Genomic DNA, 25,301 nt, shown 5'->3' on the forward strand with positions numbered 1-25,301 from the left:
AGGAAGAAGCAGATGTAACTATTTTATAATAGGAAGTTATAGCGTGTAAAGAGGGGTGTAAGAAGAAAGAGATCCAACTTAGCACCACAGAATCTCAGCGAGACTGTCCTAAAGACTGAAGACTTCCTGATTTCAAACAAAAGGGTGAATAAAGCTGAAATTATAGATCAAAATGAGAAATGCTTGGAAGTCCATATTCAAGAGGCCGAAGCACCAACCCTCGTTCTCTATTGCCGTGGAGAGAAAGTGGCAGTGGTATAAACCAACCGTAAGCAAGATGATGGAGACATAAATGGCAACCCACTCCATTATTCTTACCTAGAGATTCCACAGACAGAGCCTGGTGGGCTGCCGTTTATGGAGTCGCATAGAGTCGGACACAACTGAAGGGACTTAGCAGCAGCAGCAGCAAGCAAGATGAAGATTTCTTCTGTTAAGAGAAAACATAACGTCTAGAGATTCAAGAACAATAGTCATAGAAGAGGGGAGGTTGAAAAATAACATTGTAATGCAACGTACTGGATCTCTACAGTTTTCCTATTCCTTCTGCAATAGATAATTAGCAATCAGAGAGCTAAAAGGCAAGGTACATCTCACTTCTTTTTTCCATATTCAGCTTTAATTGTTTAGAAGGTCATGTGTCACTTTGGTAAATGAAAGTGTGAATTGAAAAACAACAATGAATCTTTTATTTTAACAAATATTTTCTTAGTGTGCCTGTTTGCTAGTAGGAGCGCTGTAAACAGTAAACATTCTAAAGTGAGTGAGTGAAAAGTGAAGTCGCTCAGTCGTGTCTGACTCTTTGCGACCCCATGGACTGTAGCCTACCAGGCTCCTCCCTCCATGGGATTCTCCAGGCAAGAGTACTGGAATGGGTTGCCATTTCCTTCTCCAGGGGATCTTCCCGACCCAGGGATCAAACCCTGGTCTCCAGCATTCCAGGTAGACACTTTAACCTCTGAGCCACCAGGGAAGAGTTCTTCAAAGGAGTTAAACGTCATTTAGTGGAAAGAGAGACAGAGAGACAGGAGCAGAGAGAGCAGAGAGCAAAACAGAAAAAGGCTTGTTTAAAGAGAGAAACAATCTCAACTCATTGCCCTGTGTACTCTTTAGTGCCTTCTGCTTCCTGGCTGGAAAGCCACGGGACTCAAAGGGAAGGAGGTCGGTCAAGGCAACCGTAAAGGAAACTCCGCACCGAGTCCGCCCGGAGGCGGCCACTCCCTGTTAATAACTTTGTAAGTTTCCAGCTGATTTCGACCTCCCAGTTACTCGCGGACCTGAACCTCAAGACCCAAGTATTTGGAGCCGCTCTAGGGGCAAGGAAAGTAGCCTACAGCCTCTCCTCGCCGCACCGGGGCGTCGGTCCAGCCCCCAGGTCTCGCGCAGAGACGCGGAAGCCCTGCCCAAGTGAGGAAGAGGGCGGGAAGCCCCTTTGTTACCCAGGATTTAGGAAACGAAACTAGAAACCACGGGTTTCGTCATCGACATCGCTCAGAAGCCTCGGTAACTCCAGCCAAGGTTGTGTGTAAGGAGCAGGCTCGATCGCCAAGCGTTGGAAGCTGAGCACAGGCCCCGCGCCCGGGTTCCCGCAGCTCCTCTCACCGCAGGTAGCGCCGGAGCAGCTGTGCCGACAGGTGGACGAGCACCCGGCGCGGGGCAGCGCGTGTTTCCAGGGTGGGCGGAGGGGCGCTGGGGCACTTGGGAGCGAGGGGCGCGAGGGCAGGCGGGTTGCGATTGCGCTGAGATTGGGGGTAGAGGGTGGGGGCTGGGGGCCTAGAAAAGCGATCGCCGAAGCTGAGCAGGGACTGAGCCCGGGGCCCGGGCGTCCCGGTCCCATCCTGGCCAGTCTCAGAATCTTTCCAAGGTCAAGGTATTTCCTGCCTGAAACCGCCGTGTAGGTTCGAATTAGTTTAGCCCATCTCTTAACGACGCGGAGCGGCGCTGGGTCGTGACCAGAGCCTGGACTCAAGGGTTATCTGCCAGCATTTGAGGGAAATCAAAGGGACGATTAATAGAGCCTGCTAGCTGCCTTTGAACAGAAGTATGAATTAGGATTGTGGATGGAGCCAAAACTATGCTAGGGACCCTGAAACACAGGAAGAATTGCCAAGACAGGTGGTTTATCACGTAGAAGGTAAAGTAGGAATCCACCTGCCTGACTTGAACGTGTCTCTACTACGTGATATCTGTGGAATCCTGGGCGCTTTCCTCCTACACATTCCTTTCGTGGCTCATATCTGAAATTGGGTAACGATCAAAAGTTACAAGAGTTAGAGTATGATGTATAACTTCAGCACTGCAGAATATGCTCAGTAACGTTAGATTTATTACTTTTAATATCTGACCAAGCCCCTGCTTCTCCAGGCTCACTGTCTGGTTCCCATGTGGTTTATTTAGACAGCTCTTCCAGCAAGTCCTGGAACAGCCACTTCCCAGTTCCAGGAACAGGCAGGCAGTATTTCTGTTAGTTTAGCAGTCTGAGATGCATGGTTAATGTAGGTGCCACTTGCTTAGTGGGAAGTATCAGGCGACTCAGGATACCCTTCTTCTTCCTGGAACTTTCTTGACAATAGAACTTTCTCTTAATAGCACCCTGGCAAGTATTAGGATTGTAGGACATTGAACGCTGAACAAGCACAAAGAAATGGGGAAAATAAATGGGGGCTTTGAATGCTGAACAAGCACAAAGAAATGGAAAGGGAAATGAGTAGGTTTCTGCATTTGGATAGAAACATCAGATAAGATGGCTGAATCACAGGTTAGCCAACCTTCACATCTGATTGGTAACTGTTCTTTCTGACTGAAGGGAGTGAAATAATACTGAACACACTGTTGAATCAATCAACAAGCACCAATTAAGTGTCTTGTCCTGACAATCCATGTGCTGGCTTTTGAGAGTTTAGAGAGACAGAAAACCTGTAAGAACTGCTCCCTGTCCACCTCTCCATTTTCTTGTCTAATGATCTCTTTCTTTGCTCTGCCACCCACAAATCTTCATAACCTTGAATGAGCCAAGCTCTCTCACTCCAGCCGTAGGATTTCTACCCCTACAGTTCCCCCTGCCTCAGTGCCTCACCGCCCCCCCCCACCCCAACACACACACACAAACACATACACACCTCCCTAGCCTGGTTGATTTTAAACTGCCTTTGGCACTCAGATCTCACTTTTTGACAACCCACCACCACCATCTAAATTAGTGCCCCCATAACTCTTTTTATAGAGCCATTATTTTTATTCATAACACTAGTATTTGTAATAATATATTGTTAATTGTCCGTCATTTTGTCCTAATGATTGTTATAGTGCCTTCAAGCAATATTCCTGGAAAACAGGCACAAACTATGCTGAGTGAATATTTACAGATGTATGTATACACATATATAATAACACATATTCCCATCCTGGGACTTGGAGACAAATGTTAACTGGCTTGGTTTTAGGCAATTAAGAAGTGGATTTGGATAAGTAATCCAAATCTAGTTAATGCCTAGTTTATAGGCATAGTAGTTTCAGAATCTTTCAAAAATTAGGGATATTTGCTCTTTGAATTGCAGGTTATACTTTAATATTTCTTGATACAATAAGATAGAAACTTCAGAACCCCAAGAGATGGGTCAAAGGGTTTCCTGGAATATGAATTGTGGGAACATAAATGTATATGACCTGCACTATTTCTCCTTCTCCCTGGTGAAAGTGAAAGTGAAGTCGCTCAGTCGTGTCCAACCCTTCGCGACCCCATGGACTGCAGCCTACCAGGCTCCTCCATCCATGGGATTTTCCAGGCAAGAGTACTGGAGTGGGGTGCCATTGCCTTCTCCCTGGTAGGAGAGGTTTATGATTAATATCCCAGAGCACCAATAGAATAGGTCTGATAGAATAAATCTGACAGAGATATGCTTATATATGTATAGTATATGATGCTTTAATTTCCTCAGATGCTCTCATTTAACAGGTTAGGAGTGTGTAGTAATCCAATTATAATTTGAAGTTCTGTATTTGTCCTGAAGCAGTTACGATTCCAGTGGTACAGTATATACTATGATTTCATTAGAGATCTTTTTCTACTACTAAAAGATAAATATGATTTTCCTGGAAGTCTTTCTGTGATTTGTTTCTTACTAGGAGCAGTGGAAGACATTATTTAAAAGTTATATTGAATTAATTAACTAATTAATTCATCCAGGACACACCACCCAGTCATTTCCAAAACTGAGTGATGTTATATCTTGTAATAGACCAATTAAGTTTAAGAAAACCAAAAGACCCTTAAAACAGCAAGGGAGACTAGACAGGGATGAACATGGGGGATGTCTTTAGTCCACAAATACGTTGTTCTACCTGGCACACATACAGGTTCCACTGTTACTTCACATTTTGTACCAGAGCTTATAACATACCATTTTTCCTGCTTGAGATATTATGAAATTGTGAAAATTCTAAAACCTACAGAAAATTGAGGACACAGATTTTGTTCTGTCATTTTACCAATGGATACTCATCCTCACAAAGCTATACGTTACGACTCAAAGTTCATTTCAGATGGATAGACTTGCCCTCCAGAAACAATGATTTTTTTTTTTTACTAATTCAGTGATTTTCTCATAAAAATAAATTATTTAATTCTAAAATTAATATCTCCAGGTATTATTTGAGATTTTTCCTTGAACTGAGTTTCCTTCTGGCCTTTTAGGAAAAGGAAGAATGACTGAAACAGTACTTCCTTAAAATTGCTTAGTTGATTAAAGAGCCATATAACATTTTTTAAAAACTAATCATACTTATAAAGTGATCCTATGAGAAACAGTGGTAAAGTAAAAACTTGAGCTGTTTAGACTAGTGTGTTAATTAAGGGATACTACCCATTTCTACTCCAGAATTTATTAGGTTTTAAATTTTTATATATGTTAAGGAACTCTTAGTACATTTGAAGATAATGAGTATAAATTTTAATATACACTCTTTGATCACAGAAATGAGTGTTGACAAAAGTAATCATGGCTTATTGTATATAAGAATTTAGTCTTTTTTAGTTCATGTGATAGAACATAAAACACTAATATGGCCTTTGAAAACTTTTGGCATACGTTTGTTACTTGTGTTTTTTAGTTTATTGTTCACTGTTCTAGAATAACTGCAGAAAAACATAAGATGTTAATTTTTTTGTTCTGACCAGTTAATGCTAACAGAGGTTATTATTGTTCTAAAAAAAATCCAAAAAGTCAACACTGCAACAAGAAACATATTTTTTTAATTTTTCCAAGGCTAAGAAAACCCATTACTGAACTTCTTGAGTATATATAATAAGAGGTGACTATAATTGGAATATATTTAAGAGCTTTGCTGTATTATAAAAATTTATGCTTATGACAGGCAATGACAAATCAATAATTTGGGAGAGAGGAAGGATGTGGTTTCTTCTCGGGAACACCAGATTTTAGTTAAGGATATGGAAGGATCAGTTGGCTTTTACTTATCATTTAGGGTAACACAGTAGTTGGAGTTATTAAAGGGGCAGCAAAGACTGGAGATGGCCTGGAAAGGGCTGAGCTGATTCATATTAGTTTGCAGGTCCCAGATAAAACAGTCAAGTAGCAAGTTTTTGCCTAATGTGTTAATTATAATTAACATGCACACCGGGGTTGGGATTTAAGGTGGAGAAATGGAAAAAGTAGTGACTAGGTAATAGAGGGAAAGACTAGGATGGGATCAAGTCACTAGAAGACAAAAACAGCTTCTACAACCTCTGGGTGTATATTTTTAGGCTAAAAATCATTTATTGATATACAAACAGGGGGCCAGGCCTTCTCAAATTTGCTGTTCAAGCTGGGCAGAAAATATCCTCAGGCTCTGGGATTCCAGAGATATCTGCAATAGTGTGACCTGATAGCTAACCTTTCTCCCTTTCATGGTGGACCACAGCTGGAGCCCAGTACTGTAGCTCGGTCCTGGATTGCATGCTCCCTGTAGGTTGTGTAGATTGCAAGGCTCAAGTTTTTAACTGGAGGGCCTTGGGCTCACAGTGTTTCTTTTCTGTCTTCCTTCCTCTTTGGACCCTCTCCTCCCAAGATTTTTAGAAATCGTTCACCATCCTGGACTGACCCACAATTTCTAAAATCCTACTCAGAAACACAGCAGTGGGAAACAGAGTCAAGAGCGAAGGGTTCAAATGACCAGATTCTCAATGGTTAGATGAATAGAGGAGTATCTTGTGTGTATATAGTTTCCGGGTATCCTTTTACATATATTTGACCTATGTATTTATATCAGGTCTTCTTTTTCAGAACTGTTTAAATCATGGACAAACAAAGTAAGTAATCTAAGTGTTTATTTTCCTCCTATAATATTAAATCTCATGTTAATGTATTATTTGTCAAAATGTTTTATTCAGTTTCTGAAAGAATAGAATTTGGTTTGTGTTGTTTATGTTCCAGAACCCTCAGTCTGGGGCAGTGTTTTGACTATAGAGAAGATATACACAAATATCCACTACCACTAACTTTCCCTTTAAAAGTAAAAAAGCCTTAGATAAACCTATGAAATCTTAGGCTTAAAAAAAGTGAAATCTTAGGCTTACTGGAAAATATATAATTTAATATTACACTTCATCTGAATCAGGCTTCCCTTTTCTTTGTACATTTTATATACAAAAAAAAAAAGACTATTCAAGTCATATTATTCAATAAACAATGGACTTAATATGCCAGGGCATTGTAATAAAATGCTCTGATACATCCCCAATATATATCTCATAAAATACACATTTGAATAGGTTTAAATAAATATGTCTTTATTTTCTGGCTTTTTTTTCCTCAAGAAAATTCTAAGTAAGGTGAGTATTGGCCAAACATGTAATAAAAGACTTTGTCTTTTAAAAAGTCGAAGTTTCTGAAGAGGAAAAAAAAATCAAATGGGAAAAAAAATCCTGTCTTCGGAAGGCTCTCTATTCTCTATCTTTACTTAGATACCAAAGAGATGTTTATCTCTACCACAATGCCAGCCTTGCTACATATATATCAGATCCTCTTTAGGGCCAGAAACCTTGACTTTCTTTCACAAAGTTTCATGATTTTTCTTAATATATGCTATATTAATTTAATTAACAATACTAAAAACTTTCAAAATGTAAATTCATATAATATTAAGCTATTTTCTTTGCTGTAAGCTTTAAGATGCTTCAAATCACTTAAATAATTGATTGGGTCATGGTCATAATTACCTTTTATCTCTTCAGCTTCATATATACAAATGTATGAATTTGTGTGTATATGTGTACATAAGTAGAATGTATATGTGTGTGTGTATATATATATATATATATATACACTGATATAGAGAATTAACAATAAAATAACTTGTTGACAATATGAAAGTCCTATGATTTTTTAAGTTATTCTAAGTCTGCCAGGAGAAATATCAATAACCTCACATATGCAGATGACACCACCCTTATGGCAGAAAGTGAAGAGGAACTAAAAAGCCTCTTGATGAAAGTGAAAGAGGAGAGTGAAAAGGTTGGCTTAAAGCTCAACATTCAGAAAACGAAGATCATGGCATCCGGTCCCATCACTTCATGGGAAATAGATGGGGAAACAGTGGAAACAGTGTCAGACTTTATTTTTTTGGGCTCCAAAATCACTGCAGATGGTGACTGCAGCCATGAAATTAAAAGACGCTTACTCCTTGGAAAAATAGTTATGACCAACCTAGATAGCATATTCAAAAGCAGAGACATTACTTTGCCGACTAAGGTCCGTCTAGTCAAGGCTATGGTTTTTCCCGTGGTCATGTATGGATGTGAGAGTTGGACTGTGAAGAAGGCTGAGCACCGAAGAATTGATGCTTTTGAACTGTGGTGTTGGAGAAGACTCTTGAGAGTCCCTTGGACTGCAAGGAGATCCAACCAGTCCATTCTGAAGGAGATCAGCCCTGGGATTTCTTTGGAAGGAATGATGCTAAAGCTGAAACTCCAGTACTTTGGCCACCTCATGTGAAGAGTTGACTCATTGGAAAAGACTCTGATGCTGGGAGGGATTGGGGGCAGGAGGAGAAGGGGATGACAGAGGATGAGATGGCTGGATGGCATCACTGACTCGATGGACGTGAGTCTGAGTGAACTCCGGGAGATGGTGATGGACAGGGAGGCCTGGCGTGCTGAGATTCATGGGGTCGCAAAGAGTCGGACACGACTGAGTGACTGAACTGAACTGAAGTTGCATTGCACAAATACATCCACAATTCATTTGCTCTTTGATCTACTTGAGCACTTACCCATTCACTTGTTGTTTTTCTTTTTATAACTTACCCCTGGAATTCCTGAAACTGGGATTGTTGCTCTGATACTGAAACCCCAGAGATTATAGCCTCCTAATTTCTTGAGTCTGTGAGCTCCTTGATTTGTGTGTGTGTTTACTATTGTTCAAACAGCGATACCTGGTAAGAAGTGCCAAAATGTGACATACCATTTAAGGATGGGTCTCTAAGTCGAACTTGTAGTGTGTTTCCTTGAGATCTGTTGAGTCTTACTCTGTGAGGGGGCTATGGGAAGAGCCTGAGGAGCTAGAGAACTGGAGCTGGCCCACTCACCTGAAGCCAAGACAGAAAAAGAAGAGATGGTTAGGACAGAATGACTTGTGATATTGCAGTGATGTGTGATAATTTGGGGTATGCTGTGGTCCATATGAGGAAAAGCCCTAACTCAAGTAGAGGATTTTCTGTTACCTGAATTTGCACAGTATCCATTGACTCCATTCAGCTGAAGTTATTATGAAGCCAATAATGGGAAGAAAAGAGGGTAGGAGTGGGGCATGACCAAGTCTTCCTGTGAAATCATATGACTTGAGTGGTCTTTCAAGGTACATAATAGAGAAACAGACAGGAAATGTTTCAGATTGAAAGTCTGGTCAACTTTTTCTTCTACATTCATTCTTCAGTTCAGTTCAGTCACTCAGTCGTGTCCGACTCTTTGCGGCCCCATGAATCGCAGCATGCCAGGCCTCCCTGTCCATCACCAACTCCCGGAGCTCACTCAGACTCACGTCCATCGAGTCAGTGATGCTATCCAGCCATCTCATCCTCTGTCGTCCCCTTCTCCTCCTGCCCCCAATCCCTCCCAGCATCAGAGTCTTTTCCAATGAGTCAACTCTTCACATGAGGTGGCCAAAGTACTGGAGTTTCAGCTTTAGCATCATTCCTTCCAATGTCCCCATTATTCAAAAATAAACTATTTTGAATTTACAGTTAATAAGCCATAGGAAAGAAAGGAGAACATTGCATAAATGGAGTGTCTGAAAGTGAAAGTGAAGTCGCTCAGTCGTGCCCAACTCTTTGCCACCCCGTGGACTGTACCAGGCTCCTCTCTCCATGGGATTCTCCAGGCAAGAATACTGGCGTGGGTTGCCACTTCCTTCTCCAGGGGATCTTCCCAACTAGGGATCGAACCTGAGTCTCCCACATTGCAGGCAGACACTTTAACCGAGTATCTACTAGACCATAAATTCCATAAAGGCAGAGCCAGTGTAGCCATTGAACCTAACTGAGGTGTGACACAGAACATGCTAATAAATACTTATTTTCTGGCCAAGGTGGTTGCTAAAGAATGACTAGACAAATGCAGATATGAAGAAATAGGAAACTGACAAATTTGTGCATACATTGAGATTATTGAAAGCACACTGATTAGCATATAGCAAAATGTAATGTGTTTGTTGTAATTAACTCAGTTATGATTTTTGTCAGTCAAAATCAGTCAAATACTAGGAATTTCCTATGGTATAAACTTAATGGGGTAGTTCCAGAGTAAGTATTAAAAGGATATTTAAATACTGAAGTACATGTATAATTTTAAATATTTAAAACATAATTCTTAAAGCAACAATTATAGATAGCTTTAAAATCACCTATAATCCTTCCATTACCAAACCCACATCCAACTAGTTTCATTTATCTGTTTCTCCACAGTCTATATGTGGTCTTAAAACAATCTATTTTTTCCTCATAACAAAATAAAATATGGAAGAGAACACTCGTCAAACTTTTTTGAGAAATAGAAATTCAGTACCAGTAACTTAGCTGCATATTTTATTCAAAGAGAATTTGAACCAGGATTCTACTGCAAATTACCTTTGATTACAGGCACCACTTTTGTTAAGTGAAGAATCCACACTATTTCAATACAGCACGAGTGCATGTAAATGAAATTACCTAAGAACTATGCATTTTTCTGATATGTATATATATGTTTAAGAAGATATATGTTTACCTTTTGTTGAATTACAGATATGCAAATAAATGCTCCACACCTAGGAACAAATTTAACAGGTGAGTATACCCTTGAATATCCATCAGCAGCATTCCCAAGTAAACACTGGCTTAAAGAATAAAAAAAAAGAAAACTATCAGTTATGGACATTCCCCAAAGGATGTGTGTGTGTACGTCTGTATGTGTGTGCCTATCTCTGTGTGTATTTTAGTAGTGTCTTTTATTAAGGGGGCAAAAATGAAATTGACAGTGTAGTTCTTGATTTTTTCTTTGATTATATGTTATCATAAAGATCATTAAAATATTTTTTCTATACAGGATATAGTGTTAATAAAAACAGTAGTGACTTGACAGCAAATGAAATATAATGTTGCACATAAATTAAAAACCAAAATATACATATTAAGTAACAGATTTTATTCATTCTCCATTTGTTTAGGAGATTTGTCTCTGGGTATTTTTGAGTTATTTATTATCTGGAGTTAATTGTGTTCAGTGATTGTCATGCAAAAGAGATGACTGCTAAAACATGGAAGAAGCTTCACTCAACGGAAACATAGCTACCTGGGATAATTCTCACTTTCATTTTGAAACACAAAAATGTGAAAGCTTTACTTTTATATACATACTCAACTGTGCCTTGCCTTTCTCAGAAAAGTAACTGAGTCATATCACTACATACACCAAGGAATATATTATTTCTTTTGAACCACTGCCCAGAAGACTTCAGAGATTTTCATTTAGACAAACGCAGTCATCAGCATTTCCAGAACTTTACCAGATGGCAGAGTTCATTTGCAAGTAGGCAGGCTACATGTTGAGAGACCAGGACTTAGGATCAAAAGGGATCCAGTTTGGCCACAAGGGTTAATGCATTTTGTATTCTACTCTGAGCAAACATATCTCCTTGGAGCTGAGTGACTTGTTTAGCTGTCTAGCCAGGAACCTCTCAGTGGAGCCTGGATCTCCTCCAGATGTTTGTGTTTAAAAAAATGTGAAGTAGAAAGACTGTCAAGGTTCTAAGATGATAGTTCTCAGAGGTGCATAGGCTTAAATATTACTTGTTAACTACAACAGTAGTACCAGGGCACCATCCCAGGAAGACTGAAGCAGAAGCTCTGGTTGTGGCACCCTGGGATTAGTAATTTTTTAATTGCCCAGGTGATTTTAATGTACAGCCAGGGCTGAGAACTGTTACTTGAAAATTTTATATGGTTGGTGTTTAGAGAATTATTAGCACTTGGGGGATATTTTAATCCACCCATGGCTAAATAACAGTAGATAGTACATAACTAGGTTATAACCAGACTGGCGAGCTTGTGAGAAAAATAGCTCAACTTTATTTCTCAAGTCTAAGGCTCATGTAGTATAGGTCTTTTATGATAATGATGCTAACAACAGTGATGGATTAAAATTGAGAGTTTATCATGCCGACTGTGGATTAACTCATTTAATTGTCAGACAATATTAACAGGGTAAACACTATTAATTATCCCAATTATGCAAGTGCAAAAACAGGTATAGAGAGACTGGATCAGGCTTCAAGTTTTGGCTTCTATATTTAATCATTGTGTAATGGTTTTAAGCAAGTTGCTATACCGCCAAGCCTCAGTTCTTATGTATAAAATGGGCATAATATTTTTTAATTCAGGTGGTCTGAAGATTAAATGAGACTATGTGTAAAACACCCAGCACAATGCTTTACAATTAATAAATGACAAATATTTGCCATTATATTAGTAATATATTAAATCAATTGGGCTTTAAGTAAATGAAATATTATTTCAGGTAATTCCATATGCCTATTTAATCCATTGATTTGGAAAATAACTATTTTCTCAAAGAATCCTGTGAAGATTTAATAATGCTAATAATGTAACCAGTTAATTCACATCTCTCCCTCACTGGCTTCCTATGGTTTAATCTTTTCACTATAGTTAGTGCTGTTTAAAAATAGATATGTTAATGTTACAGACAGTACCTAATGGGTGAGGCTTCCCTAGTGGCTGGCTCAATTGTAAAGATACCATCTGACAATGCAGATGATATGGGTTCAATCTCTGGGTTGAGAAGATCTCCTAAAGAAGGAAATGGCAATCCACTAAGTGTTCCTGCCTGGGAAACCCCACGGACAAAGGAGTTTGGTTGGCTACAGTCCATGGGGTTCCAAAAATGTTGGACGTGACTTAGCAACTGAAAACAACCAACAACTATTAAAATATTGTAGGACATAGAATTTTCTTTGAAGTTATATTCCATTCCTATGGAACAGTTCCTCTGTGGACTATTCATTTAAATTATAAAGTTACAAAGCTTCATATTTGTAATCACAAATTCATGTGGAATAGAGTAAATACTTATTGAATTTCTTCCACTACTGTGCTTAATAAATACTTGAGACAATTTTGCCTGCTAGAAGTTTTTACCTTCCTTGATTCTCAAGTTATATTTTCCAGAAAGTTGCTAAATTGTGAAATTTAAATTTGTAATGTAAGTATCATAATTAAACTTTTTTTTTTTTCCTATGTGGAGGGTTTTAGGAATGGAATACACCATGGGTTAAAACTTCAGGCAAACTGTTAACCCAAGGGAGTATCTGGACAGTAGTGGAAGGAATGACATGCCTTTACCCCTTTATGAGGGTTTCTCAACAAAGGCACCATAATATTTTCGGAGGGATAATTCTTTTTTTTTCAGGGCGCTGTTCTGGTGCTTTTAGGCTATTTAGCAACATCCCTGGCTTCTACCCACCTGAGGCTAATTCTACCCTCCAATTGTAACAGCCAGAAGGGTCTCCAGATGTTGTCGAGTATACAACAAAGGGGCAAAACTACTGTCAGAACTGTACGTATAGGAAATGTCACTTGTTAGAATTCTATAATCATTTTTTCACAAGGTGGTTTGGCCATAGAAATGCTGACTCAGAGCCTCTATTTGGGGCTTTCTACTCAATGCCATCCCTCTTTTGCAAGAAGCCATTTCAGAAGTTTTATGTACCTGACTCTAGATTGTTGTTGACTTTATTTTACTTCCTTAGTTTTCAGGCATATTTTCCTCTGAGTTTTGACTGATAAGGGTAAGTCTGTGTGGCAACTCTGTACACAGAGCCTAAAGCCCTCAAAATAGGAGTGGACATGAAACCACAGATTCCTCATTGAAAAATCACTGAAAGATAAGAATATCTTAGAATCCTAAGAATCTTAAATATCTTAAGATTTAAAAATATCTTAGAAATCCTGTTTCTTCTGAGTAGAAATTGTAGTTTATAGACAACTGGGGTGATCCTAAAAGACTTGGTTTGCATTTTTCCGTGCAGTTACGAATTATTTCACATGTTCATATTTCAGGACCTCCAGGACATATCGGCTATTCTGACCCCCAGGCTGGCTATCCAGTGCCACCACCTGACTATGCAAGTCCTGGCCCAGTCGGCCTTCCTGTCCAATACCAGCCAGTGACTGGTCACCCAGGAGAGCCCACACAGGTACCATGGATGCCAGCACCACTACCTCCATTAAACTGCCCACCAGGACTGGAATATTTAACTCAGGTAATTCAATACCTAAAACACTCATTAAAAACAAAACAGAGCTCCCAGTTTACTTAATGAGATTAACAATTAACTAATTCACAAAAGTGTGAAACAATAAACAACTTTACTAACAAATTACTCTAATTCTTCTAGGTCAGGTTTACTTTTAGAGCAAAATGCAAATGTCTTAGGAAATTGTGTGTTCTATGATCTTGAATATAATCTGCACTAACAACCAATAGCAAACCTTTAGTAAGCACTATTTTCCATGCTTTATTTCTAAGTGTAATACATGTAGTAACTCATTTAATTCTTTTAAAAAAATTCTGTGATGTGTAAGTATTATAATTATCACCATTTTACAGAAGAAGAAACTTAGGTACAGAGAAGTTACATAATTTGCTCAACATCAAAATGCACAGGAAGTAGGAACATATTTTTACTTACAGGACCTTGGCTCTGAAAACTGTGCCCTTTAATCCCAACACTGAATAATTTCCCAGGAGTTGGAAAGAAACAGCAGACTCAATTTAGTGTTCATTTTCCACAAGCGGTACTAAGAAAGGAGTTAATAATCTGTGTATAATATGACCTACCTTTTATAATAATTAGAAAATTACATTTTTATGTTGCTTGTTCTTTGGAAGACCAAATTTTATTAATGCTACCAATAAGGAAAAAACTGTACAGCATAATGGCTTGCCTCAGCAATGTGAGGTTTAGTATTTGTTTGGCATTAGAAATCTGGTAAGTTAGTTTTCAGCAAATGAGCTGTCTCTCTTTCACTCTGCACTAATTTAATTTCCCATAATGCACTTGGGCAGCATATAATATAAGAATTTGATAGTTCCTAAACTCTCTAATAAATACCCTAAGTATATTATTTTTTAAGAAAAATTAAGCCCTTACAATATATTTGGGGATGTCATCACCTACTATAAATGATATTAAGCACACTTGAAAAATGTTTTTATTTGTAGTAAAAAGCTCTTTAAATGGATGAAAAGGTCTTAATATTTCTTAGGCCCTTTCTGGAAGGAACATTTTTTCCTAATTTTATAGGGATTCCAGTGTAAGTCAATTTTGCTTGACTTGAATTTGCCCACATTAAAAATAAACATGTTTCAGTAGTTGTTAAAAATATACTAACTTTAATTTTATACCTAGAAGTGATACAAACAGTTATTAACTATTGATAAATGTTGATAACTGATTATATACATTCTTTTAAAACATACAAACACTGATGTTAATTTGTTTGGCTTAATAACATGGTTACAGCTCTTTTTTTTTTTTACTATAATAGATAGATCAGCTATTGATTCATCAGCAAATGGAACTTCTGGAAGGTATGTATTCATTGTATTTATCATATTTCTAGGAAGAGAGGATATTTATGCAGATAAAAGCATATCATCAAACACAGATATAACACATTCAGGGATGTTGAAATTAAACCTGGCTTTAAAAATGTCTCTGTGATAATGATAATCCTGATAAGGATTATCAGCAGCTCAGTTTTTGAAATTAATAGTCAAGTGCTAAAATACCATTAAGCTGGACATCTGTCCTCATGATACAGACTATGACTTGGGAGGAAACCAATCAAAACTTACTTTTGTTCAATTTTCTCTCTAGAAATCACTTCAGTGATTCTATCACTAACCCACTCTAACCTCTATCTCTTCAACTTTTCTTTCCCCAGTTTGTGATGAGCTTGAGATTGTCAAAGAGTCACAAGCAGTAGTTCAGTTACCTTACTACATTTCCAAAGTAAATGAACTCTGAATTTGGATGGATGGGGATGTTTTGGAAAACCTCATTATTGTCCATGGTTTTTCTTGGGAGTTCAGATGAACCCTGTAAAACCTTTGTTACACGGGCTCTGAATTATCACCTTGGGCACAGGGCCACTGCACTGAAGGATGCTGACCAGCCAGCCAAAACACCTGACTTCCTAGAATATCACTGCTATTCCTATCAGTGGGGCCTGACTCCTACAGTTGTTTCCTTTGGTCCAGGGCTCCTCAGGTGCAAAGTAAACTTAAGAAAGCCAGTAGATGTTTTAGGACTGCTGCCAGGGAAAAGAGAGCCTGGGTAAATTCATGAACCAATGTATTTTCCTTATAGACAATTCAGTGAAAACTCTAATAGATTTTAGAATATATCTATTAAATCTTTCTTCACATCTCTGCAAAGTTCTTTACCACTGATAGGAATAATAAAGTGAATTGTACTACTATAGTAATATGGTTAATATTTGGTTAGAATATATAATTGCTTATTCTACTTAAATTACTTGTGATGTTCACTGTTAGAAATTTAATGTTCTCTTTTTTGGGGTGGGAGGGGGGCGCAGTCCTGCTGCCCAGCTTGTGTGATCTCAGTTCCCTGACCAGGGATTGAACCCACCCACTCGGCAGTTAGAGCATGAAGTCCTAACAACTAGAGCACCAGGGAATTCTCTGTGGGGAGTTTTATTTATTTTATTTTTTTTTACTGTCTGGTCATGCCTCTCAGCATGGGGGATCTAAGTTACCCAACCAGGGATCAAACCCACACCTCTTGAATTGGAAGCGTAGTCTTAACCACTGGACCACCAGGGAGTCTCATCATGTTCTCATTTTTATTAGTTTGTTTATACTATATTTTCTCTGGAAAGGAGTATGGTAATTTGAATTTTCAGTTTTTTTAATGATTCATTTTAGAGTTTATTTTTGATATTATAAAAACCAAAAAATCAGACACTGTACATTATATAGCACTCCATTTATAGTTTTCAGATTTATAAGTTTTGCATATATTTAAAAATATATATATATATTAGTCATGAAATACAAAGTAAATTTCAAATTTAATAATTATAAATTCTTCAGTTTTTAAAAAGGATATCTAATTTTCTTATTTTTATCTTAAATTGCAAGTTTATATTTTAACATTATAAATAGTATAGAGAAAAGATTACTCAGTTTATTTTTTAGCACCTGAGACGTGTCCCAGTTCAAAACTTAAGAGATAATAAAGACAAAACCATAGAATTCTTGTATTTGTTTTCATTTTTTAAGTAACTAGAAAGAAACAGATTGTATAAGCTCACTTATCTCACTTTACAGATAAACAAGCTGAAGAATTTTGAGATTAGTTTACTTAAGAAGCACTTAGGTAATAGATCCCATTTCATGATTACTTTAACTTTTTTTACATAAAATATTTGACAGGTGGATATTGAGGTAAAGGGTGGCTCTTTTAAAGGCAGAGTCAGGGTCTGCCTAAGTCATAGCAAAGACACCTAAGGGAGGTCATGGTGATGAAACTTGTGAAGAACATTTTTATCTAAATCCATCCACACCAATATTAGAGACTGATTTTTGTCCCTCTGTTTTTTCATTGCTCAGTATTTTGATGACTTCTAATATCCTACGACTCGTGTTAATGAGGGCTGTGGACAAGTATGTGCGTGTGTGCTCAGTTGCTCAGTTGTGTGCCACTCTTTACAACCCCAGGGATGGGAAGAGTGGGATTCCTCTGTCCATGGGATTTTCCCAGCAAGCATACTGCAGCAGGGTGCCATTTCCTGCTCAAGGTGATCTTCCTGACCCAGGGATTGAACCCCCATCTCTTGCCTCTCCTGCATTGGTAGGCACTTTACCTCTGTGCCACCTGTGTGGCACAGAGACACAAGAAGCCCTTGTGTCTCATATAGAAATTCCAAATTTCTCTGTACTCTAATACCCTCTCCTCCATCCCCTTCACTTTTTTTCTATATTTAGATCATTTCTAAACACCTTTCCTTTTCTTCCTCCTGTGTTAAATGAAGTACCATCTAAAAATGGTACAGCTAGACACTATAGCATCTTAGGATAGACTGATTATTCTTTTAATGATGTAGACATAATGAGTCCCTCTTTTTATATTTTTAGTCCTAATAGGTTTTGAAACTAATAACAAATATGAAATTAAGAACAGCCTTGGACAGAGGATTTACTTTGCAGCAGAGGATACTGATTGTTGTACTCGAAATTGCTGTGGGCCTGCTAGGCCTTTTACCATGAAGATTCTTGATAATATGGGTCGAGAAGTCATAACTCTGGAAAGACCACTACGGTGTGCCAGCTGCTGTTTTCCCTGCTGCCTGCAAGAGGTGGGTGAGCGATTAACACGGTAATTTTTACAAATACTTTGCAAAGTAGTTCTGTAGGAATTTTCACCTTATCAGTGAATTTATATAATAAAATGAGATTTAAAGGTGAAGTGGTTCACCAGCTATTAGTTTATCCTTGAGAGTAAATTGTAGGAAGGCAGGCAGGTGGAAAGGAGTGATCAGTTTGGCCCACAGTCCTGAGCAGTGTGCCCTCTGGGGTGAGATCAGAGATCTCAGAGACCAGACTTCTTGGTCTTCAGGGAGAGCTGAGAATGTAGGGTGCCTTGGTCAAGGCCCTTACCTGAAATGACCATGAGAGCTTGGCCAAAGCCAGATGAGGGCCCCATAGGGAATATCCTCAAATGCCATCCCAGTAGCAAGTGGACAGAAGAGTGAGAAAAAGAACACATATGTTCATCTCATAATTTTAGCCAACCTACAGGGAGCTAAGGAGGGCTTCCCAGGTGACACTAGCAGTAAAGAACCCTCCTGCCAATGGAGGTAGATGTAAGTGACATGGGTTTGGTCCCTGAATTCGGAAGATACCCTGAAGGGAGAGCATAGCAACCCACTCCAGTATTCTTGCCTGGAGAATCCCATGGAGAGAGGAACCTGGTGGGCTACAGTCCACAGAGTCATAAAGAGTCTGACACAACTGAAATGACTTAGCACAGGTGGCTTAGTGGTAAAGAATCTGCCTACCAGTGGAAGAGACCCAAGAGATGCAGGTTCAGTCCCTAGGTTGGGAAGATGCCCTGGAGTAGGAAAACCCACTCCAGTCTTCTTGCCTGAAAAATTCCATGGACAGAGGAACCTGGTAGACTACAGTCTAGGGACACACAGAGTCAGACGTGACTGGGCACGAATACACACACAGGGAGCTACCCTAGAAGAGGCTCCCTCTGAGAAATTTCAATTCCTATGTTTTTCAGTTCTCCATTTGAAAGAGTAGTATATTTGAGTTCCTGTAATTCCTATTACAGGATATTGCAAGTTGTGAGTACCTTCAGGCCCATAAAGAGCAGGTGTCTCTTCCACAGCACTTGACAGCCCTCTGACAGAGAACGTGGGTCTCGGGCAGGACACCAGGGCACAGAGTGTTTATAGGAAGCTGACCTTTGCCTGTATCTCCACTGGCCTGAGACCAGTGCTGCTTGGGTTCCCCAGTCATCCTCACGGGTAGCTGTGAGAGCAAGGCAGACGGAACTACAAGCACATGGAAATTTGGTGTCTAATACTGCACTGATTTTGAAAGGATAACTGAAGTTGTTCACACTGAATTATTTTGTTTTCCATGTCAATTAGTTTAGATATAATAATACTCGAGAATAGCTGAGGTAAAACAGAGTTTGGTAGAATATTATTTACAATTTATAGAGCATGTTAGCATATAATTGGCCTTAATAAACAGATCTGGGAAGACCTCAGTTACAGATGAACATGCCAAGATGCTCTCAAGGTTGCAGAGTTGAGGTTCAGCTTCAAGATTCCAGGCCCCATCTTCTTTCCATCCTAGCACTACTGACCTTATTTGAAGATTGCTCCGGTGATCTGGGCTCTGTCCATACATCTAAACCCCTATTTTTAAAGGAGTTTAAAAAATAGCTTTTAATAATTTAGATTTTTCATAAGTATGAAAATTTAAAAATATACGAGACTGACAGAGCAGTACCTCAGAGTAGATACTGGGCATGCAGCCTCCCTGAGTTGGTGTCTCATCTCTTCCACTTTGCTGCTGGGGAATCTGATACAAGTTAATTTACTTCTCTGTTCCTCCCCTTACTTACTCTATAAATAGGGATAATAGTAACAACCTGGTAAGGACATAGAATGAGTTAACTGATGCTTAGAACAGTGTCTGACAAACAATTTTTATATTCTTTTGCTTTTGTAGATAGAAATCCAGGCTCCTCCTGGCGTCCCAGTAGGTTACGTTACTCAGACCTGGCACCCTTGCCTGCCAAAGCTTACAATTCAAAATGAGAGGCGAGAGGATGTACTAAGAATTTCTGGTCCGTGTATCGTCTGTAGCTGTTGTACAGATATTGATTTTGAGGTAAGACTTGATAATGTTTACAGGTTTTGCTTTCCTAGTTAATAAAATAAGCTGGGAGGATGTTACAAATATATTAAATGAATATTTATGTCCCGATATTCCAAGAGGGACTCAGTGTGCTCATACATTTATCTTTGGTCAGAGAGATGTTTATTGCTCTGATTAAGTGTTAGTGGTGATTATGCTAAGTGGAAAAAGAGAAGCAGAGATTTGTAGTCAAATAAATATAAACAAAGCATCTAACATTTAAACATGGTGGTTTCTGTATATTATCCCTTTTGAGTGGAACATTAACCTTGTCATTAATGTCTGGTTTCCAAAGCATATGGTCTTTCCTTAGTCTGAAACACAGGCTATCAGTTCTCTAGGCCCTCTTCAGAATCTCTGGCATCTTTGATTTCCACAGAAGGGACAAATTCTAAAACTGAGCAGGGCTGGCCCCCTTATGATGAACCTATAGGTTTCTTTTTAGAATAGTTTATCAGTTATTTGTATTAAATTTGTAAGTTAATCAATGTAATAGTAATATAATACAAGTTTATTATTTCTAGAAATTGAAATCATTTTATTATATAGGTTTTTGTTTTGAAGATTTTCTTTTTAGTACTTAGTTAAAAATCATCTAATCTATTGACTTTCCAGTTATACATCCGTATATACGTTTCTGTTCCTTTCCATTAAAAATTTACATATTCTTACATAAATTTTTAGTGAATTTTTAAATTTCTTTCTGTAGGAATCAAAAAAAAAGGAAATCTTAATATCTTATAAGTCTAGTAGTAGGATTGTGGTGGCTGATAAATTATTTTTTGTATATTTAATTTAAAATTTTTTTAAAATTAAAAATAATCAAATTAAAAATAAAATGTAAGGTGTTTAGATGACATCTATTAGCAGATGAAACATGTAAGTGTGCAATAGGGAATTTGTATTAGTCTGTTTTGCCATTGTAGCAGAACAAAGAGCCTCTAAAACTCATTGGCTTAAGAAAACAGGAATTTATTCTCATGCTTATGGATCTCAAGGTTAGCTGTGTCTGGAGGATATATACCTAGGCTTAGACAGATGGCCCTGATTTAGGCTGTAAGTTGGCCTCAGGTCTTCTCCAGGTATGTTCACTCTGGAGTTGTATCAACAGCAGCTGCCTGGATCATGCATTTTTAGTGGCTGATCACTGGAGAGCAGGATGAAGGCCAAGATCTCTGCTGGTGTCACATCCACTAACCCTCCATTGGTTAAACAAGGAACATGGCCAAGTCTTAATTTCAGTGTGCAGGGAAGTATACTGGATTTCAGAGGGAGAACACTGAAATGACTATTTGATGAACAGTAATCCAGGCTATCACAGCATTCATGCTGCTAAGTCACTTCAGTCATGTCCGACTCTGTGTGACCCCATAGACGGCAGCCCTTCAGGCTCCCCTATCCCTGGGATTCTCCAGGCAAGAACACTGGAGTGGGTTGCCATTTCCTTCTCCAATTCATGAAAGTGAAAAGTGAAAGTGAAGTCGCTCAGTCGTGTCCAACCCTTAGCATGGACTGCAGCCTATCAGGCTCCTCCATCCATGGGATTTTCCAGGCAAGAGTACTGGAGTGGGGTGCCATTGCCTTCTCCAACATCATTCATAGTAGAAGTTTATTTCAGGCTTTTAAAGAACTTAACTATCTGCATTCAGATAAAATGAGTCAACTGTTTTTAATCTCCCCACATTTACGTAGCTGGTTTCAACCTAAAATAGGGCTTCAAATGTTGTTACCAGCATGTGTGGTACCTTGTGTACATTTGAAAAGGACACATCTCTTGCTGTTTTGATACAGCCCTGCCTATAAATACCCTGGTGAGTGTGGGCTACATTCAGCCCCCAAATGCCCACTTTGTGAGGTTCATTCCACTGGCTACAAGGTGTTCCGTTCCTTATCATGGGCCTGAGCTTTACTCAGATAGAAACATAAAATTAGAAAAACTTTACTTTGGAGTCCTTCTGTTTCATACATCCTTCCTCTTCTATTGTTCAGTCCCATTCTGTTGTCCAGTCTTACCCCAAGCCTTGACCTGGGGCATCCCATCAAATTACTTATTGGTTAGTTTACTTCACTCAAAACTGCCAGTCCTCTTTTCCAGCCTCTTGGCATTTTATGTTTTCCTGAGTCCTTCCATCCCCTTTAAACACTCAACCTATGTCAAATTTCTGTACTAATCTTAAGCTAAAGTCAGATTAGAGTTTCATTTACTACCCGCTCCCCCGACCAGATGGCTTCTAGAAATTTCATTCAAAGAATCATTTCACAGTTGTATCTTTTCCTGCTTGAATTTTATTTTGGGTAGACTCAACTAATTTATTACTGTATATCTTAATGGAGAATAGAAAATGTTAACTATTTCAGCTAAACTACTTTCATATTAGTTCTCTGTAGCAAATAAAGTTTTTAAAATGAATCTGTAAGTAAATATAGGAATCTACCTGCATCTACTGAGTGATATAATGTTCACAGTTATGATGGCATATATATAATTTTAATATTGGTTTCATTTTACTTCTAGTTGGAAAGTAGCTTTATTAGTTTGCTAAAAGTTTTTGTCCTTTTTCTTTTTTCAATTTAGGTTAAATCTCTTGATGAGAAGTATGTGGTTGGCAAGATTTCCAAGCACTGGACTGGCCTTATTAGAGAGTTATTTACAGATGCTGATAACTTTGGCATCCAGTTCCCGTTAGACCTTGATGTGAAAATGAAAGCTGTGATGCTCGGCGCATGTTTCCTCATTGTAAGTTTTCTCCTGCTAATCTAGGGTACAGATGGTTTCTCTAGTTTTATCCTGAAATAATTTTTTAAATTTTATATATTTAAATGACCTTAAATTTGTAGGTTTTATTGAAAGTGGTCCTGTTTAATCTTAGCTCTGAAATTCCGTTTTGTTCTGCTACTCTTGGTTCACAGGTGACTAGCTTCTCTCTGGAGGGTCTGTGTAGTTTCACACTGTACCAGAAGGATGTTATATGTTAAGGAGAAGTTCTGGTTTTAGTGGTTAAAAAAAAAAAAAGCCACCACCACCACCAATAACAACAACAAAAAAAAATTGGTACTTTGGAGAAGAGTTTGAATCTTCTAGTGTGTTTAAATGAAATAAGTCTCAGTGAAACAAGGACATTTTTTTCCTTATTCATTATTAAACCATCTAATACAGAAATACAAACTGCAGTAAGAGTGTACATTTGATCAAGTCTTGGATGGAACTATCAATTGAGAGGAAATATATGGAATACAGCATTGATTCTGAACTTGTCTTCACATTAAATTAGCTAGGAAGTTTTTAGTAGTAAGCCATACCCCAGTTTAACTAAATCAGAAGCACACCATTAAAAGTTTGTGTAGCTCCCTAGATGATTCCTTATGTGGCCAATGTCAAGGTCTCTGGGGACAGAGCAGTGGTTTTTCACCTTAGCTGCACAGTAGAAACACCTGGGTAGCTTTTGCACTCCCTATGTCAAGACTGTACCCAGATCCAGTAAACTAAATCTGGAGATGGAACCAAGCCATCAAGTGTTCAAGCTGTCATATGATTGCAATGCAAGTGAGGTTTGGAGCCACTAGATTATCTTAAACACTGATATGCAGAAGCAATCAGAAAGAAAAAAAAAAAAAAACCCACTAAAAAGTGAGAGAACATACATAAAAAGATTCAGTTACTTCAACAAATAAATATCAGGAAGATAAAAATGAAAAGAGAAACACCAGCTTAATATCATTTGTAGACTCTGGATACTGGTTTAAACAAACCAATATAAAAAGACATTTACAAGACCTTCATGCATTTGTGAACACAGGCTATTTGATGATATTAATGAATTATTAAGGTTTTTAAAATGATGTTATTATGGTTATGCAAAAACAAAACAGTCCATATTTTTTAAGGGTATATACTGAAGTATTTCAGTATGAAATGATATGGTTATTTATCACAGATTTGCTTTTAAATAAGGGAGATGAAGCCAGGGGAACATAAGGGATAGATTAATTGGTGAACTAAGCTGGGTGAGTAGTCACTGGGACTTTAATATGCTATTCTATCTAATTTGGGATAGATGATATTTTTTATACAACATTTTAAAGATAACCACAATTCTGTTTAAAAATTGTGCTTTCAACAAATGTTTATTTCACCTGAGAAGAAAACTGTAATCTTAATCTTAGGGAACTGTTTAACCAACGGTTTACACACCATAACCAAAGATACGATGTGTATAGGGCACAGAGAATAGTTTGGGATGTCTGCTTAGATAAGATATGGGACTGGAGGGTGTTGGTGGGGTTGTGAAGTGAAAGTCCCTCAGACATGTCCAACTCTTTGTAACCCCATGGACTATACAGTCCATGGAATTCTCCAGGCCAGAATACTGGAGTGGGGTTATTAAGAAGTGAATATAGGGTAGATTGGGCAACTTCTTATAGACCTTGGAAAGATACTAAAAATTGTTTAGTTAACTGGTTAGTTTTAAGCTACGTATAAATAAAAATAATTATAAATCCAAGTTTTAGAACAATAAATCCTGATGACCAACTGTATTAGTGCAACTACAAGTGAATGGTTATAAAGGTTCAGTTATTTCTTTATAAAGGGATAAAGGAAAATGACAGATGTGAGAGAACTAAAATCCATACAATTTAGAAGTCATAAAGATGAAGATTTGGTTAGAAACTGATGGAGTAAGACAAACTGAGGAATAGAGAGACAGGCTTGGAAGAGAAGTCATAAAATTGGGCTCCAAAATTCTAAGATGTTATTCTAAGTCTAAGATGGCTGCCATTCTCCTGAAACAATCTAAAGATTGTACATGGGGCTCCATGTACAGTCACAACACAAGTTATGTTACTAGAGAAGGAGTTCAAAAAGTTGAAGAAAGATTGAAAGAGGAACATTCTAAGAAGCATGAAAAAAAGTGGAAATTACCTGAGAATTACTTAAGTTCATGCAGGTATCAATAAGTTAACCGAATTGTAGGATTTAATTACCATTAAACTGGAAAGTTAAAGCTATCAATTTTTCCTAGATCTACGTATTACAGTTGATTTTTCTTGTTTAGCAAGTATGTTATTGTGTTTCATCAGATCCCTTAGTATTTATGCATCTGAGACCTGATCTCTGCTTGGTGCTGAAAACTCATTTCTGTATTTTGTTTTTCTCTAGGACTTCATGTTCTTTGAAATGACTACTAAATAGAGAGCAGGAGTGTGGTAGTACATTTATGAAAGTCTCAGAAAATCTGAAGTCCGTATATTGATTGGGACTATGTAAAAGAAAAACTGGGTGGAT

General features: G+C 38.1%; 1 protein-coding gene across 2 annotated transcripts; it reads left to right on the plus strand.

Moving 5' to 3' along the window:
- The first annotated feature begins 1,356 nt into the window (after positions 1 to 1,356).
- On the plus strand, positions 1,357 to 25,301 carry PLSCR1 (phospholipid scramblase 1). 2 transcript variants are annotated; one of them, XM_052641341.1, is made up of 9 exons: positions 1,357 to 1,607; positions 6,285 to 6,310; positions 10,279 to 10,320; positions 13,609 to 13,811; positions 15,100 to 15,142; positions 17,714 to 17,934; positions 19,829 to 19,990; positions 22,593 to 22,754; positions 25,176 to 25,301. In XM_052641341.1, exons 2-9 carry the CDS (start codon positions 6,298 to 6,300, stop codon positions 25,206 to 25,208), a joined length of 879 nt encoding a protein of 292 aa, XP_052497301.1. In that variant the 5' UTR covers positions 1,357 to 1,607; positions 6,285 to 6,297; the 3' UTR covers positions 25,209 to 25,301. The 2 variants fall into 2 exon arrangements, with proteins under 2 accessions (XP_052497301.1, XP_052497309.1); XM_052641349.1 differs by lacking the exon at positions 19,829 to 19,990.

This window comes from Budorcas taxicolor, chromosome 1 (genome assembly GCF_023091745.1).
Source record: "Budorcas taxicolor isolate Tak-1 chromosome 1, Takin1.1, whole genome shotgun sequence".
Taxonomy (NCBI): domain Eukaryota; kingdom Metazoa; phylum Chordata; class Mammalia; order Artiodactyla; family Bovidae; genus Budorcas; species Budorcas taxicolor.